Below are 18,055 nucleotides of genomic sequence, written 5' to 3'. Positions count from 1 at the left end.
CTGCTCTGTGCTCCGCGGAGCAGCCTGTTCACATGTCCATGCTGCTGCCCGAGTGCTGCCTCGGCTCCCATAAGAGCTGCTGGTCAGCACCATGGACAGCGGCACAGCACGGAGCTGACAGGCTGATCGGCACTCACTGTCCTATCTTTTTTAAGGTAAAAAAGCTCTGTGTGAGTGCTTCCAGAGCAACCTATTGGTTGCTATAGAAGCGTGGTTTACATTCTGTTGTAACAGCGTGTAAACCACGCTCGTCTAAACGAGGCCTAAAAAAAGAACAAAATGCCATATGTGCCCAAAAATGGGATCAATGAAGACCAAAGCTCATCTCACAGAAAACAAGCCTTCGTAGATCTCTGTTGGACAAAATGTTGTGGCTCTTGAAATTCAGCAATACAACAGCAACTCTTTTTACTTTTTTTTTTCAAAAATGATTTTTCTGTACAAAAATAGAAAAAAACTATATATATATATTTGTATTCACATAATCATGATGATCCAGGGAATAATGTAATCACATTATTTATTCTGCATGGTGAATCCTGTAGAAATGAAGTAAAAAAAACAATGGCAGATTTTTTCTCCATTCTCCTCTCCCTCAAAAAATAAATCAAATTTATACAATACATTAGAGTCTCCCAAAAAGATTTCATTGAGAAAGGAATACTGTGATGGCCGAAGCGCGTCGCATCTAATAAAATATAGTTTACAGACCGAGAAGTATACTATTAATTCCTATGGGTTCCGGAGCGCGGAATATGAGGCGCTGATTGATTTTATCAAAAAGATTTCATTATGAAATTCAACCTGACCCGCAAAAAAACAAAATGTCCTCCTATGGCTAAGTCAATGGAAAAAAGTGAAGGCTGTAGGAATACAACAATGAAAGAAAAATTAAAAATTTGAATATTAGGGCCTAAAATGACCTTGTCATTAACAGGTTAAAGCAATGCTTGCTGGGAAGTAGGCAAAGAATTTCGACTTTAGGATTCTTTAATATCACCTGTAGATAGCTTACCTTAAGGCCTCGGTTACACGGGCGATTTTTCGTGCGACCTGCGCCTGAGCATGTGATCTGCGATCTTAGAGAACCATTGCTTTGCAATGGTATCGGACACATGAGCGCTTTTCATGCACTCGTCTGATAAATTATAGAACAGAAATCGCAGATCGCACCTATCTGCGATTCCTGTTCTCTTCTCTATATGCGCTCAATGGGGCCGGCGGCAGCAGCACCGACCCCATTGAGAACATATACTAGACAAATCACTCTCATCTGCCACAGCTGTAACAGCTGTGGCAGAGAAGAATGATGTTTGCCCATTGAATTCAATGGAGCCGGCAATACAGCCGGCTCCATTGAAAGCAATGGGCTGCCGGCGATCGCACGATGAATTTTCGGGAAGGGCTTAAAAATATAAGCCCTTCCCTGAAATTCATCCAGAAATGTGTAAAAATAAAAAAAAATGTATACTCACCTTTTCCCCCAATTCAATTGCCGGCTCCATTGAATTCAATGGGCAAACATCATTCTTCTCTGCCACAGCTGTTACATTTGTCCACTATATGATTTGTCTACTATATGTTCTCAATGGGGTCGGCGCTGCTGCCGCCGGCCCCATTGAGCGCATATAGAGAAGAGAACAGGAATCGCAGATCGCAGATAGGTGCGATCTGCGATTTCTGTTCTATAATTTATCGGACGAGCGCATAAAAAGCGCTCATGTGTCCGATACCATTGCAAGGCAATGGTTTTCTAAGATCGCAGATTGCATGCACAGGTCACACGGAAAATCGCCTGTGTGACCGAGGCCTTAGGGTGCATTCACATAGGCGAGAAAATTGTGCGAGTTTTGTGCTTTGGGAGACAGACAGTAACGAAAAAAATACAGCCCATTATTTGCAATGAGTGCACTTACATGGGCAATTTTTGTCTTGCAGCAACGATGCGAGATGGAAGAGTCTCAGCATGTTCTATTTTTATGTGAGTCTCACACAAGAATAGAACATGCAGTAATGCAGGCCCCCACACATCACACACCACAGGGACAGGGTGTCAATTTGCAATGCTGTGTGAGTTGCTCTCGAGAATCTCGAGTGCGACTCGCTCCTGCTCATGTGAATGCACCCGAACCTATGTCTAACCTAAAAAATGAGACCACTCAGTTATTTGAAAACAAAAAAGTAGCAAAAATACTGTTTAGAATAATGTTTTGTTTTTTTTTCTTAATGGAATTTGAAATGATTATATTTAACCTTTTATTTTGTGGATTTAGAATTCTGCATCTGTAGGTAAGCCATCTTGATATTTAATTAATCATCTAAAATGTAAATGTCCTTGCTGCACAAAGTATTAAGAATAGTTACAGTCTAGCATAAAAATAGTTATGGTCTAGTAGTTTATAATGTAATATAGTGACAATTAGTCACAGTTATTGGTTTAGCTGGTTTACATCTTCACCTTTTAATGTTTGCAAGTACTTTACGATAGTAATTATTCTATAAATATGGATAATATATTATGGTTAAAACTCAAGTTCATAGAGCATAAAAAGAATAACCTTCACCTTGTTTATATTAAATTATTGTATTGTAATATCAATGTTAACCCCTTAGTGACCAAGCTTGTTTGTTTTTTTCCATTTTCATTTTTCCTAAAACTTTATTGATCTTATCCTTACTTTTTTTTTTAGTTTCCTAGGGGACCACACCTTGCAATGCTTTGATCGCTTCTGCAGAATGATGTAATGCCATGGCATTACATCATACTGCTATCGGGCAGGCAGTCTATCAAGCCACCCCACAGGATGGCTTGATAGGCATTCTGCCATGACAGCCCTGGGGCCTTTCAGACGGCCCCTGGCTGCCATGACACCCACATGACTCTCTGCGACTTTATCATGGGGTCCGTCCGGAACCCTTGAACATCAGTTGGGGTATTTAAGTGCTGCTCTCAAGGTTGACAGCTGCATTTAAAGGGTTAACAGCTCTGATGAGCCATGCGGCTTGTCGGAGCTGTAACCCGCAGGTGTCAGCTGTAATAAACAGTCGGCACCCGTGATGTATGGAGGGATATAGCCATGAAATCTCCCTTCATACTTGTCCTGCAACCGCAGGACGTGAAAACACTATAGGGCAGTCACTAAGGGGTTAAAGTTTTAAGACTTCTTTTATTTAGTACTATTATAATGAAAAATGTTAATTTGCTCTTTGACTCTTTGAGTACTTATGGATTAGAATCTGTTTACACGGTGTACATTTTACACATATTCCAAGACACCTATGCTTTAGACATACAACCATATTCCATTCAGTTGCACACATTGCTCATTTACCCCAATTGTAAAAACTGTCTACCACATAGCATACTTTTTTTTATTTTTGCAGGATTCTTCTGTATTGAAAAGCCTAATCAACAATGAAGAGAAACAATTTACGTCATTAGATTATTTCTATCTTTTCTTTAAGGTGAAAAGATATCTGAATATAGTAAATGGGATCTTAATAAGTGATAGCCTGGAATTGAATTACATTCAGCAAATACAGTTCATACTGTATGTTATAAACCATACACACAAAGACGATAGTCTATCAGCTCTTCGTATGTTACCACTTATGCTAAAAATGGTCAAATGCATGAGGTTAACTATGGAACCCAGCAAATAAAGGGGCCTAATAATCAAGTAGGGTATGGGCAGTGATGATTAATGGGGTTTCCTGGAATTTACTGTTGATGACCTTTCCTGAGGATAGTTCATCAATAGGTAATCAGCAGGGGTCTGCCACTCTGGAGTCCATCAATAGGTCATCAGCAGGGGTCTGCCACTCTGGAGTCCTGCCAATCAGCTGATACTCCAATCCACGGTCAGTGCAGCCAAGTTGGACATCCACATTGAGGTTGGAGCCTGAATTATAATAGAATGTATTGCTCCCATTACAGTTTGTTTAAAAATATATACATATGTTTAAACATTCTGTACATTTTCATTTTTAGCACCTAGATGTGCTCAGTTATATTCTCGGAAGCTCTAGCGAGACCTTAAAATCTTGATCAGAAGGTCGAGCAAGACCTTAAAATCCTGAAATATGTAGAGCTGTTCTAACATCTTTTAAGAACAATATATTCTGGAGAACAATCTTCCTGGCTTTAAAAGTCATGGTTACTGATCTAGAATTCTCAGGTTGAACTGCTTCCTTGACTTTCTACACATCATATGTCTTTGAAGATTAAAAGATGGCCCAACTATAATTGAACAATACTTGATGTAAAAAGAAAATCTTGGGTTCATGCCATCTAGATTAAGACTGGTTTTCTTTTCTTTTATCGAGTCTGTCATTCAACCCTGAATGAATTTGCTAAGCTTCTTTGGCACACAGTCCAGTTTGTTGTTGATCACATTTTGTGATATAACGTTGAACTACTAATCTGTCATCCTCTCCTGTCTGTTATTAATAGATGGAAGAATATTCATCAGGAAATTTATATCATTTACTGAACTGTATATAATTGAATGAAAACATTTCGGATCAGTTTAGTTAGACATTTCTAGTCAAATGCAGAGATGTGAACATTCAGCGATCAGATGGAAAAACATGGTGGATATGAATACCATAAACATTGAAAATGACTTCAGGAGGAGTGGCTAGAAATATTTTCTATATTCTATATAAAGCTACTGTATATACGGGTACAAAAATGACTAACATAACCTGCACATCATGATAACTCAATTTACAGCATTGCAGTACATTGTAGTTAATTGTCATAACATGTTAACTATCAACTATATCTGTATATAGTGGTTGTCATTAATCTGCCCCACTTACTGCAGGACACAGAGTGCTAACAGAGTGCTGGTCATGTGACCTGGAGGCAAGAAGAAAAGTGCAACATATGCAGTCAGGAGGGGACGAACAACAGAACTGTATTTTTCGCAGTAGAGGTCAATGCTACTGTGGTGAATTTCCACAAAAAATATATTTTTTTTTAATTAAGTGCTTTTTTAAGTAATATAGAATAACATAAGTCCATCCAACACATTCATTCCTGCATTGAGTGTGTCAAAGGTTATCATGAGTTTCTACTCCCAAACTCTTGTGCTGTTATAATATTTGAAGTTAATTTTCATCTCTGAGATGCCTTTTTTAGGGCTGTAATAATGTATTTCCACTGGTAGATCTGTGCTTTTATTTTCTTGTGTAACGATAAAAGTTCATTCTCACTCTAAGCTTCTATGATGCTTCACCTACTCATGACATTTAGTACATCGAATTAAATAGAACATACTTGATCAGGTCAAGGAGAAGGTACCTGAATTCTTGTAGTCCTGTTATCGTTATGTGTCCATAGTCATTATATACTAATGCAGGAAAATGTTTCTGTCCGTATTACAGAGGACAGTAAGTTTCTGACAATTAAGTTTCTAAGATTATGGGGCTACCTACAGCTCAGAAGAGGCTCATATTTCTCTTCTACCCAATGCATTTTCCATGCATCTCCCCTTAGCATTGCAAGATGTGGGTTGTAGATGACTAATGGTTTTCTTGCATTAGAAGCTCACTGTTTGGCTTTCTTGTGACTGGAAATTTGATTAGGAGCTTTTTTTGGATGACATGCTTGATTCAAAAATATCTTTTTAAGGCAGTCAAGGTGTTTTCACGTATTTGCAGGTTTAGAACATATGTGCTTTTATCTAATATCTTGACTGTAGATGATGGAGGTTTTGTGTTTGGGATAGAAACTACCCTATTTGAGTTATGTTAGCCAGTCAGTTGTATTTTAATACAGTGGTGTCTCCATTTTATTGCTCTGTAACTAGATGATTATCTATGGAAAGTTTATTTAAGCTAATGAGTAGAAGTTATTTCCTATTAAGGGGGACCTGTCACAAGGTTCATGCTGCCCGGATTATGGGCAGCATGAACCCGGAGCAGGTATGTACAGTATGTGCACTTATGTCTCATTCTGAAACCCAGCAGTGTTTGTATATAGAGAGACCTGTTACTCTAGATGATGTGGGCAAGGCTGATAGGTTGCTGCACGCCTTAACTCGGAAGTCTGGACAGTAGTTTTAAATTTAGAAATGTGTTTCAGAATAAAGACATACATGGGCGCACTATACATATATGTGCTGGGTTCTAGGGATCATGTACCCCTTAAGTTGATGATGGGATAACATTCATTTTGATTTCCATGGAATGTTATTGGCTGTTGGTGGTGCTCAGTCCATTCGATCAAGATATCAAAAGCCTGTTATTTTTTATCATCTTTTAGTTAGACATTAAAAGTTATTAACTTCTCAGGACTCTCTGTTTTTATCTTTTGTACAGAGATCTAATCTCTATTGGGCCTCGGTCACACAAGCATTTTTTTGGGGCATGAATAGGCGTGCAAAAAGATCACCCTTGCGTGTGAAAAAGATTGCGTGGACGGGTGAACTCCAGCTATTTGAAGTAGCCTGTTCAGACAATGCATGGTGCATGTTTTCCAGCTCGCATAGGCATCTATGGAAAGACAGGTCCTATCTTTGCGCGCACCACGGATCTTAGATGTGAGTTTCACTCGCGTGTCCTATCTTTGGCAGGTGCGACTATTTTATGCGTCTAAAAATCATTCATTTGAACGCTTCTATAGCAACCCATTGGTTCTTTTAGAAGCGCTCTTTTTGCTTGCCTATTCGTGTGCGAAAAAAACACTTGTGTGATCAAGGCCTTAGGTACAAAATTCTTAAGCCTGGCTTTGTGATTTACACAGCTAGTTTCCTTATTCTAACATAGTATGTAGTGTAAGAACAGTGTTAAACCCTTATGGGAATCATTTCCTGGGACCCAAATTGTTGCTGCTTTTTAATTGTTTGATCAAGTTGCCATGAGAGAGCTGATGTAAGCAGTTAAGAAATTGGAACATATGTCCCTTTTATACTACTTGACCTGACCACAAGCTGCCTAGTCTTGGCAAAAGCGCTCTATGTTACTGAGCTATTACTTATAGATGGATTTCTGAATAATTTACAGCTATAGGTTTTCTGCTGCTCACATATTCAAAACTGACAATAATGAAGCTGAGAGAAACAAACCATATGTTTCAGGGATATAGCATCCTTTTCTGACATGGATGTCTGATGAAACACAATCACTGCAGTAAAAGGAAAATGGAGATGGGAGAAAAGGAGTTGGCAGTGTAAAGATCAATGTTGTTCCCAGATGATACAGGAATTCTATGTACCCGGAATTGGCAGCATATAGCATGCAGCTGTCATGCTTCATACATAAATTTCTGACATCGGAAATTCTGGTATCAGTACAAGAACAGAGAATAGAACAAGATGTCATCCAACAACTTCTCTATTCTCTTTTGAGAGCTAGCATTAACTATATTTGTGATTGGGGCGCTGGCGGTGTAAAGATTGCAATGGTTCTTAAATCATCAGTAGATGTCCAGGTTGCTACAGGATTGTCTATACAATCATTTAAAGAGGTGATCAAAACCCTTCTATTTCTTGGTTCGATAAGGATATAAGTGCATATAAATGTGCACATGCTATGCCACGAATGTTTATGTGAACTGCAATTCTGGGTATTTGCAATTGATTAATTACAATGGCAATTATAATACTACAACTGGAACTAAAATATATCATATTATCCTACACAATGTACAAAGTGTTTTCAGTCCATTTGTGACTGTCCTCAGTAAGAGAAACAAAGTAATACCATTTAATGCCTAACAAAAAGAAACAATGTTACAGCAAGCTTTTGAACCTATTTGGGGTTCTTCCTCTAGCTTAATGGAATAAATCTGAAGAAATCTATATGCATATAAAAAGGCACAGACATGGTATGATTAATTTGCACTTAAAGCAATACCAGAACAGGATGAGTAGAGGAGTAAATAATTAGTCCACTAATAAGGGATGTGCAAGTTTCATGGTCTCTAAATTAGTGGTAGAGGTTCACCAAGCCAATGTATTATATCTACTATAGATTTCTCATATTCTCCACTGTAGCATAAGGGCTCTTGAGTTGTCGATGCCTGTTTTAAGAGTGTCAAAGATAGTTATAAACTTCCAAATTACTGTATGATATTGAGATATAAAGTTGCCTTTCAATATAGTAACCTTCATATGTTCTATGTTTTGTCCGTGGCTAGAAAAATGTTCAGCCATGGGTAATTCTGTCTTTTTTTTTATTGTGTGGTGATGAGATTTTATCCTCGCTTTAAATTTTTGTTTGGTTTCTACAACATAAAGCCCCCACAACAGGACATTTACTGCACTGGTTCAGGTACACAACATCGGACGTGGAACATGTGAGTGTCCCCGGGATCTTATAGTCCTGCTGTGTGTTGGGGATTTGTACCCTGTCTATGGTCAGTACATGTGAGCAGATCCTTACATTGCAGGGAGAAGTTCATTTTTGTATATAGGAGGGCAATGCACTCCTGATTATAAAGTTTCTAAAATTTGGAGGTTGCCTGTAACATAGTGGGGGGAGTGTCCGGGAATATGTTTTTCAGACAGACATTCCTGTGTAGGGTATGATGGAGTTTTTTTCGGTCTTCCATAGTACCTGTAGCTGCAAATTGCAGGTCACGACTAAAGCTACATGATCAGTACATTTGGCATACAATAATTGAAAAAATTAACATCCATGGCTACAAAGGTGTTTCACTGAAAAAAGAGACAAAGAGTGCAAGTATGGAATGTCCATAATGGAATGCAAAATTATTGCACAATGTTATACAGTACATGAAAATATTTCCAATTTGTAATAAAAAAGCCCAAATAACTTTATTCCAGATGCTCTGCAGTGACCCAGTGCCACTAGAAGGAATACATTCTAAAGTATTTACAAGTCACATTTTCTCCACAATGAATGTGACAGTGCTTCAAACTCTGCAGTATGAATGTGATTTTCAGCTCAGTGAGAAATACAGAGTGCATCCAAATTGTTTATTGGGAGATGTAAAAATTGGTTTGCTTCCCAAAGCATTTGACAGATCTTCATCACATTTTTCAGTGAACAAGAAACTTTTCCAAATCATTTTCAAAACAATGACAATTCATGTATTTCACTAGGAGACAATGGATATTTCTTGTTTTTCTCCATGTCACTCAGCCTTTTAACTTAACAACTCTTTCTTATTTCCCAACAGCTTCACTCTGATGTGGATACAGGGGAAAACAGCATCAAATACGTTTTAACGGGTGAAGGGGCTGGTTCCATTTTCAATATTGATGAAAATACTGGGGACATTCATGCTACAAAGCGGTTGGACAGAGAAGAACAAGCTTACTATACATTGCGAGCACAAGCTATTGACAGGCAAACAAATAGACCAGTGGAGCCTGAATCTGAATTTGTCATTAAAGTACAAGATATAAATGACAATGAGCCAAAATTTCTGGATGGACCCTATACGGCTGGTATCCCCGAAATGTCCCCTGTTGGTAAGAAAGAGAAAAGTTCTAACCTGTAATGGTGTCTTATGTAATAAAAGTATTGTTTCTTCTCTTTTGCTATTATCTTTTATTTTAACCTTTCCTCTTATAACAAACAAAATTGCAAACCTCCCATGCATTGACTGGTTCACTAGACATACTCCCCGGGAGGATTGTATATACAAACTGAACAGCATGAAGCTGTCAAAGAAAATCCGATTGGACAAGGCTGTGACTTGTCCAATAAACTCCTGACAATCCCACACAGTGCCTTTTATAGTCAATGTTCCTCATTCTACCTTAATTACCCATTCAGAGATCTAGCGGTATACAGACACTGCTTGCTGCTAAAGCCAATGCTGTGAAGTTGGACACAATGTGATGCTAACTTAGAGGAATAGTAGCAGCAGTGTGTATTTTAATGTGTACTGCATTAAGCCTACAGTTTGCGTTCCATAAATATAGGCATAATACAATTTGTTTGCTAAATTTATTTTGTTTCCTATGTTCGAGTCGCTTTCTTTTATAGACTCATGAATATGTACCATTAAAAAGTGATTAATAGGTACCTCTCCTCATGCATATGTATTTTGGAGGTAACCATTTTGTATTCATAGAAATAAAACTTTGCCAGGAGAACATTTACTGGATACATTATTAAAGGCATATAGCTCAGTGATAAAACTAGAAATTAACGAATTAACAGCCTGCTTCTCAGGAATATCTAGGACACAAAATCACGGTTTCCAATTCTATTTTAATCTTGCTTTTGAAGCGTGTATCTCAAATTACATTCAGAATTACAATATGGGTTACGATGGAATTAATTTTTAAAATAATTAAAGTAATTCAATTGGTTTCACAATGTGATTTCTATTAGTTTACATACAGTACATAAATGAAGGAATAACATGTACATCTGCCAGTAATGTCTCTAGAATTACAATATTAGAAATGTTTCACAATGTACTGCTGTAGGTTGAAATCTGCTTAACTGAAAGCCAATACCATTTTATTAAGGAACATCAGTGATGCAAGTAACAGCAACAGATGCCGACGATCCTACTTATGGAAATAGCGCTCGAGTTATCTATAGCATTCTTCAAGGTCAGCCATACTTTTCTGTGGAGCCAAAGACAGGTAAGCATTGTTTATCCTATGAAAATGTTTATCCTATGTGGCGCAAAGTGTTAAGGCAGCAGAAATTCAGTCCTAAGCTCTTGCTCACGACCAGAAGGCTACGGGTTCAATCTCTGCTTGGTGCAGGTAGCCAGCTCAAGGTTGACTCATCCTTCTGAGGTCGGTAAAATGAGTACTCATCTTGGTGAGGGGTAATACAAAAAATTACCTGAAAGCGCTGCAGAATAAATTGGTGCTATTCAAATAACAAGATTTTTTAAATTTTTTTTTAGTATTGTCACTAATTTAACACAGATTTATTACCATTAAGAGCCGTGCCACTGAAAAAAATGAACAGCCATGAATTTAATTTTTAAAAATGTATATAGTATATAAATGAATGTAATCAATAAAAATAAATGAAACACCACATTTCCTGACCATTGTACTGTAATAGTTCGGCAATAGTGTCAGATGACGTGTTGCATATTATTACATCACATTGATTGTACGGACAGTTTTAATGTGCCCATCAATATGCCCTGTAATATGCAGCCACTGTCCTGTTTTAAAGAGCCACTCTGGCAAAAACACATTTTTCCATCCCTGCTCCCCTCATCTGGTTGCCTGTCACACTCTGGAAGTCTCCTCTGTGTATGACAGCCACTTGTCTGATGCTTATTAGACACCATCTGGAGACTGAGATTTTTTTTATTTTCAGTTTCATTTCAATCCCATTATGCATCAGCACAGAATTAGCTAACGTTACACCATTTTGCCTGCTGGGTCAACAGTTTAATTATCATTACTTTCTTTATTCACCTGTATAAGCTATTGACCATAAGTTACAGTCAGGAGGATGAACTGCGATCTCCTCTATTATAGCTGTGTGACAGGAGGTGTGTGATCATCATCAGTAACTATGACAGGAGTACTTGTATCCACCTGTTGGCAGTTTCTGTGGTAGATTCATATAATAGCATCACACATACGGAAATCTGACTAGAAAATGAATCCATAACCCCAAGTACTTCTTAGCTCGTAAGAATTAATATCACATGATCATCTTAGAAAAAAGAGACTGGAAGCTTGAGACAGAAATAACTTACCAAGGCAACACTAGCTCACTTACATATACTGGGGGATAGTTGCATAATGAATGAATAAAAAAAAATTCTGATGACCCTTTAAGGACAGATATTTGAAAAGCTTCTGGTCTTTGTGATTTAACAGGTTGTATGCTGTGATCAAGATAGTAACATAGTATATGAGTATAAGGCAAAAGAAGACATATGTCCATCCAGTTCAGCCTATTAGTCTGCAGTGTTGATTCAGAGGAAGGCAGAAAACATCATAAGGTAGAAGACAATTTCCTCATATTAGGGAAAAAATTCCCTCCTGACTTCAAATCCGGCAATCAGAATAAATCCCTGAATCAACAACCCTTCTGAAGTAATTTAGTGACTCTAACATGTAATATTGTTACACTTAAGAAGGACGTCCAGACCCCTCCTGAACTCTTTTAGTGAGTTCATTATCAGCACATCCTCAGGCAGAGAGTTCTGTAGTCTCATTGCTCTTACAAGGCTGATTGTAACATACAAAAGAAAACACAAATGGAATTCAACTTTGATATTGTCACAGAGATGCCCTCTGATGTGATCTATACTCATATATTATATAGATAGATGCCCAAGGGCTCATAGAAGGGTCACAGGGCTGTCGATATATGATATCTAATGTCTAGGCATTGCTTGGTGCATATTGGTACAAAGGCTTATGCTTTGCATAGTTGCAGTTATTATGCACAGTAGAACTCTAAAACAATTTTTGATGGATGCCAACCTAATATATTTATAAAAGTATATCTAAAACATTTGAAAAAGTTTTTTAATTATTTATATTTCTATTAGAGATAATCAGCTGACATTAAAAACCCAAAACATGAAGCTGCATTAGTTTCTGAAATTACTACATACAGCAATAGAGAAACATGGCTGCTTTCTTCCGAACACAGCGCCACCTTTGTCCATAAGGTTGTGAAAGATATTGAAGCTCAGCTCCATTGAAGTGAATGGAATACCAGACTTGTGCAAAATTTGCAACTTTTTATGCCCCGGTTGTAGTGCGGCTGCCTTGATAGATTCCTCTAAAGTCCCAGAAACTGTTATTTCTAAAAATTATACCTTTGATATATAAAGAGATAAAAAAATAAGAAGTACATCAAAGATCTGGGTGGTTCCTTGTTTGAAAGATAGCAGCCATGTTTTTCTAACCCTGGACAACCCATTTAAGCCATATAGCTAAATAATATTTGCAAAAAATGATGAATAAAATTAGCATTTCAGTACAACCTCCTACAAGAGTAATAGGTGTTCTTCTGGAATTCTTTGTTAAACAGTAAGGAAATTAACACTTTCTATTTGACTCAAAGAAATGACAAGTATGTTCTATTAATATTTAAAAAGACGTAACTGATTTGGAATTTTATCACTTACATAGGCATTTTTACATTGCCCACTTAACACTTCATAGAGTTCTTTCATAGAGAAAATTTCAATTTCTCATTCCTACACTTCCGTTCTGTAGCGACACAGTTCACTTCCTAAGCATAAAGTAAAATTAATCGCATTGAGAACAAACAATACCATGGGTAGAAAGTATCAATATTTAAAGTTATTTATCACAGCTTAGACCAAATTACTTTAAAAAAATCAATCAAGTGTGTTAAATCGTGTTTTAAGAATATATATATTTTACTTCAGAGTCTTAAAAGCTGTTTGTCGCGCATAACTTAAAGTTAAACATTTTTATACAAACTGTAATGTTAGATTATTCTATGTCTAATATTTTTAGTGTAAATTAAGATTTTTCAGGAAGAGATGAGCTCATGCTGTGTCTAAGCAAGGCTGGGAATAGATTAAGTTATCTTATCTTCACTTATTTTAATTCTGTTAACCTCCAGGGACTATATTTTTGGAATATCTCTTCTGAGATAAACATCTGATGTCATAGAGGGCTATGATAAACTTCTCTAATGTCTCTATCATACAATTAATCTAAAAGAAACCTTCTACTTCTAAGTATCTGCTTGTTAGTTCTAAGGCTAAGCTATGCACTTTTGGTTATAATGCAGTGGTCCAGGCTATATGGAATACGCATGATGTGTATAAAAATGCCTTTGTCTCCTCAAACAGCAGCCAACCTTACAGATAAAATGAAATATCTTCATTTTACTTTACCCAAATCATCCAGCTAAAGATCAGAAATTACTCTAATATGATGGGCAACACAATTATTCAAGTCTCAAACTAATTATTATAGGAAAAAGAAAATTGGCACATTTATCTAATACCAGTGTTTTATATGCCAGTCTTATTGCACTGCAGCTGGCATAACATGTAACATATTTATTAAGAGGCACACACCTCTTAATATATTTGTTGTATCTCTGGCAGTCCATTTTCTAGAGACACAAATATATGCCAGGTAGCAGCTGGTCTAAATTTACGTTAAAAATTACACTAGTTTCTGGTGAAAACGATAATAAATTTGTTGGGCTGAGGAGGGTCCCATCTCCTTTTCATAATCCTGCCCAGCTTTCTAAAAAGTAGCAAGGGCATTTGAGAAAGGACAAAAAGTTGCAAATTTTTACGCAAGAGTAACTTGTGCAAAATGTATTACTTTTTATGCCCCTGTTGTGGCGCAGGTGCCTTCACAGTGTTCAGTGACAAGGGTACTCTCCGCAGGGAGTAAAGAATCCCCTGCCACAGCTGTGACAGCTGTGACAGCTGTGGCAGAGGACCACGATGTTCTTCCATTGCTTTCAATGGGGCTGCTACTGCTGGCAGCCAAATTGAAAGCAATGGGATGCAGGCAACCACTGCAGTGATTTTCAGGGAAGGGCTTTAAATATAAGCCCTTCCCTGAAAAATCATCCCTAGCATGATGTAAAATTTTATATATATATATATATATATATATATATATATATATATATATATATGTATATGTATATATATATACTCACCTCTCCACCGCTGTGGGGCTCAGGTGCATCTAGCCACTTGATCCTCCTGCACTGCTCTGAATTTAAAATCCCCGCCTCCTAAAAGGGTTGTGTCTGATTGGCTGAGTGATCAGCCAATCACAGGCAACGCTCAGCGATTCATTGAAAGACAGCTAAGCACCGCCTGTGACCACAAGATGAAACCCCTTGATGTGACAGCATCCAGGGGTTTCACATCATGTAAACAAACAGGTGCAAATTTTACAACTCACCGGACGCTCTGGTCATGCAAATTTTTGACGCATGCGGTTTGCATTGTTTTAACAACACATCTGACTGAGCCCTAAGACATGATATACAAAGAGACTAAAACATAATAAGAAGAAAGTCAAAACTCTACAAAAACCTGTTCAGACTTGTTTTACAGTAATCAGATTAAAACTCATTTGTTTAACACAAAACAATGCTATTACAATCTTAGGAACTTAAGGATAATATGGAGAATTTTAGCACTCAATGATGGATATTTATTGTGAATATTAATACATGAGTAACATTGCAAAAAAAGAAGTAATACAAAAGCAGCAGTAGTACTAGTCCCAAAATGGCAATGAAATTATAGGGATAATAAAATGTAGAGAGATATATTTAAAAATGTGTTGCCCCTATCCCTCCAACATTTGGTAAAATATCCATACAAATGGTCAATGCTTGGAACTAACGTCCAGCAGATGTGGTCGGAAAATCAATTGAAGCCTACCTGGGATAATCATAGACTTATCCTAAAAGAGAAGTAAAAAGGAAATAATATACGGCCAACTAAATGGATCACATGGTCTTTTACTGTCATCAGATTTCTATGTTTCTATAATTTTAACTTTACATATATAAGAGTTAATTTGAGGTTAAAGGGGGTTTGCAGTGATACAAGGTTATCCTCTATCCACAGGAAAGGGGATAACTTTATGATCAGTGCCTGTCAGATCATTGGGACTCTTGCTGATCAGGTGAATAGGAGCCCAGACGATTGCTGTGTGAATACAGCCCAGGGCCTACATGCTTGTTGCCAATCCAAATAAGTGCAGCAAAGTTTAGCTTGATTGTGATAGCACAGCACAGAAAGTTATCTTATCTTACCCATTAAAAAGCCATTGTTCTCTTATTTTAACAGAACAAAACCCATTGCGAAGCAATTCAAAGTGCAAATAAAACATCCTGATAATGCAGCATATGGTGATATCATTCCACATTAAGGCCTTAGTCACACGGGCATTTTTTCCTGCGATTTGCGGATCACATGACGGATACGCATCCGCAAATCGCGTGACCGGGGCCCAAAAATCGCTCGAAAATCTGCTCCTAGCCACGTTTCATTAGAAACGGGCCAGAGCTGTCCAGCACATTGCATTCAATGGAGCCGGCAATACAGCCGGCTCCATTGAAAGCAATGCGCTGCGGGCGAGCGCGGGATAAATTGTCGGGAAGGGCTTAAATATATAAGCCCTTCCCTGCAATTCATCCAGAAATGTGTAAAAATAAAAAATATACTGTATATATACTCACCTTGTCCCGGCAGAGGGAGTTCAGCGCGGCTGGCCTGCAGTGGGTGTGAAGGGGGTGTGAGTCAGAGCTGCCCCTGATCAGCGCATATAGAGAAAAGAACAGAATTCGCAGATCGCAGATAGGTGCGATCTGCGATTTCTGTTCTATAATTTATCGGACGAGCGCATAAAAAGCGCTCATGTGTCCGATACCATTGCAAAGCAATGGTTTTAAAAAATCGCCGGACGCATGCGCATGCGCAAATCGCTCGAAAAAACGCCCGTCTGACTGAGCCCTAAGAGTAAAGCTAGAGAAAAATACATTTGTACATTTCAATGAGAGTGGTGGAAATTGCTTGTAGAAGTGCTCAGCAATCTATGATGCTACCACTGAAATGAATGGCATGCGATGTGCATTCATGTCTTTTACTTCATTTGTGTGGGACCTGCAGGACCATTATTTTCAGAATTAATGGGGGTGACTGTGGTTGAACCTCTGCTAATCATAATGTTACCCACAATCCATAGGATAGGGGATACCTTTATATCTTCGTATAACCCCTTTGAAGACACTCTGTCACCTACTTTTAGCCTTATAAACTAAATTTATGCACTAAAAATAGGTGACCTGCTGAGCCTGAGGATGTGTTATATGTACCTCCCCTGTCATTCTCCCAGTGGGAGCTCTGAAAACCATCCCTCCAGTGCATTGAGAGGTGCTGCTGAGTAGTCCACCCATTATGAAATTAGAATAGTAGGCTACTTAGTGCACCACTCAATGCATTGAGAAGCAGCTTTCAGCACCAAAGCCATAGGAACAATTAGGGGAGAAAGGTATAAGACGTACATACCCAGACTCATCAGGTCACCTGCTTTCAGCTTATAAGCTTAGCTTATAGGGCTAAAAGGTGATAGATTCCCTTTAAATTTTAATTTCGAAGCATTGAAAAAAATCTATTGATCTTGAAACTCCTCTGGGATGAACTATATAAAATTGAAGTAGGACTTTGAATACTTAAATTGTATTATGCTTTCATGAAATAATAGTCTGAATAACAAACCATAACTCCCTGTACAATAAATAGCTTATTTATGATGGTATGTTTTAAACATAAAAACTATTTTAATATGTAGATTTGCAGTTGGGGCCAAAAGCATTTGAGCAGTGACACAATTTTCATAATTTTTGCCATTGTACACCATCATAATGGTTTTAAAAGAAAGCCATCAATGTATGGATATGTGTCATTCAGCTTTAATTCAATAGGCTTACTAGCATTTTTACATAGTTTCTCCATTTTTAAAGGCTTAAAAGTAATTGGACAATGACTTATAAATTTCATGGTCTTCTGTGGCCTGATATCATGTTATTTCTTGACAAATTATGAAGATAAAAGTTCAGGAATTGATTCCAAGAACTGAATTTGTATTTGGTAGCTGTTTATGGGAGCTCTCAATAAACGGTCTAGAGAGGTGTCAATGCAACAGAAGGAGCCCTTTTTTAACTGAAAACAAACAAACAAACAAAATCAGAGAGCTATCAGAAACTTTAGAAGCAGCCAAGTCCACAATTCGATACACTTTGAAAAGGAAAGAAAGAACTGGCAAGCTCAACTACACCAAGAGGCCTTAGAGGTCACGGAAGATTGCAGAATTCTTTCCTCGGTAAAGAGAAACCTATTCATAACAAGTAAAGAGCACTCTTGAAGAAATACATGTTCCATTGTCAAAGTCTACAATCAAGAATATGCAATAAATTCTTCATGAATATAAATACAGAGTGCTTAGACAAAATCCAAACACCCATGAAAGCCATCGAGTTCTGAAACAGGATTATGTGGACAGATTAAACCATGGTAACCTGGTTCCAGAATAATGGGAAAAGAACAACATGAAAAAGGAAATGAAGGTTAATGATCTGAAGCACATCATATCAACTGTCAAACATA

The 18,055-nt window shown here is 37.6% G+C and overlaps 1 protein-coding gene across 2 annotated transcripts in view; it reads left to right on the top strand.

Moving 5' to 3' along the window:
- The window catches only part of LOC136578793 (cadherin-7), a 257,678-nt gene that overhangs the window by 125,286 nt on the left and 114,337 nt on the right, over positions 1 to 18,055 (top strand). The window contains exons 2-3 of one of the 2 annotated variants that reach the window (XM_066578961.1): positions 9,152 to 9,446; positions 10,458 to 10,577. In XM_066578961.1, the coding sequence (XP_066435058.1) occupies positions 9,152 to 9,446; positions 10,458 to 10,577 (415 nt within the window). Of the gene's footprint in view, positions 1 to 9,151; positions 9,447 to 10,457; positions 10,578 to 18,055 lie in introns of those variants that run through there. The other variant, XM_066578962.1, reaches the window with a different exon arrangement.

This window comes from Eleutherodactylus coqui, chromosome 9 (genome assembly GCF_035609145.1).
Source record: "Eleutherodactylus coqui strain aEleCoq1 chromosome 9, aEleCoq1.hap1, whole genome shotgun sequence".
NCBI lineage: Eukaryota > Metazoa > Chordata > Amphibia > Anura > Eleutherodactylidae > Eleutherodactylus > Eleutherodactylus coqui.
The sequence above is the reverse complement of the archived record's forward strand: the minus strand, read 5'-3'. Positions and strand labels throughout refer to the sequence as shown.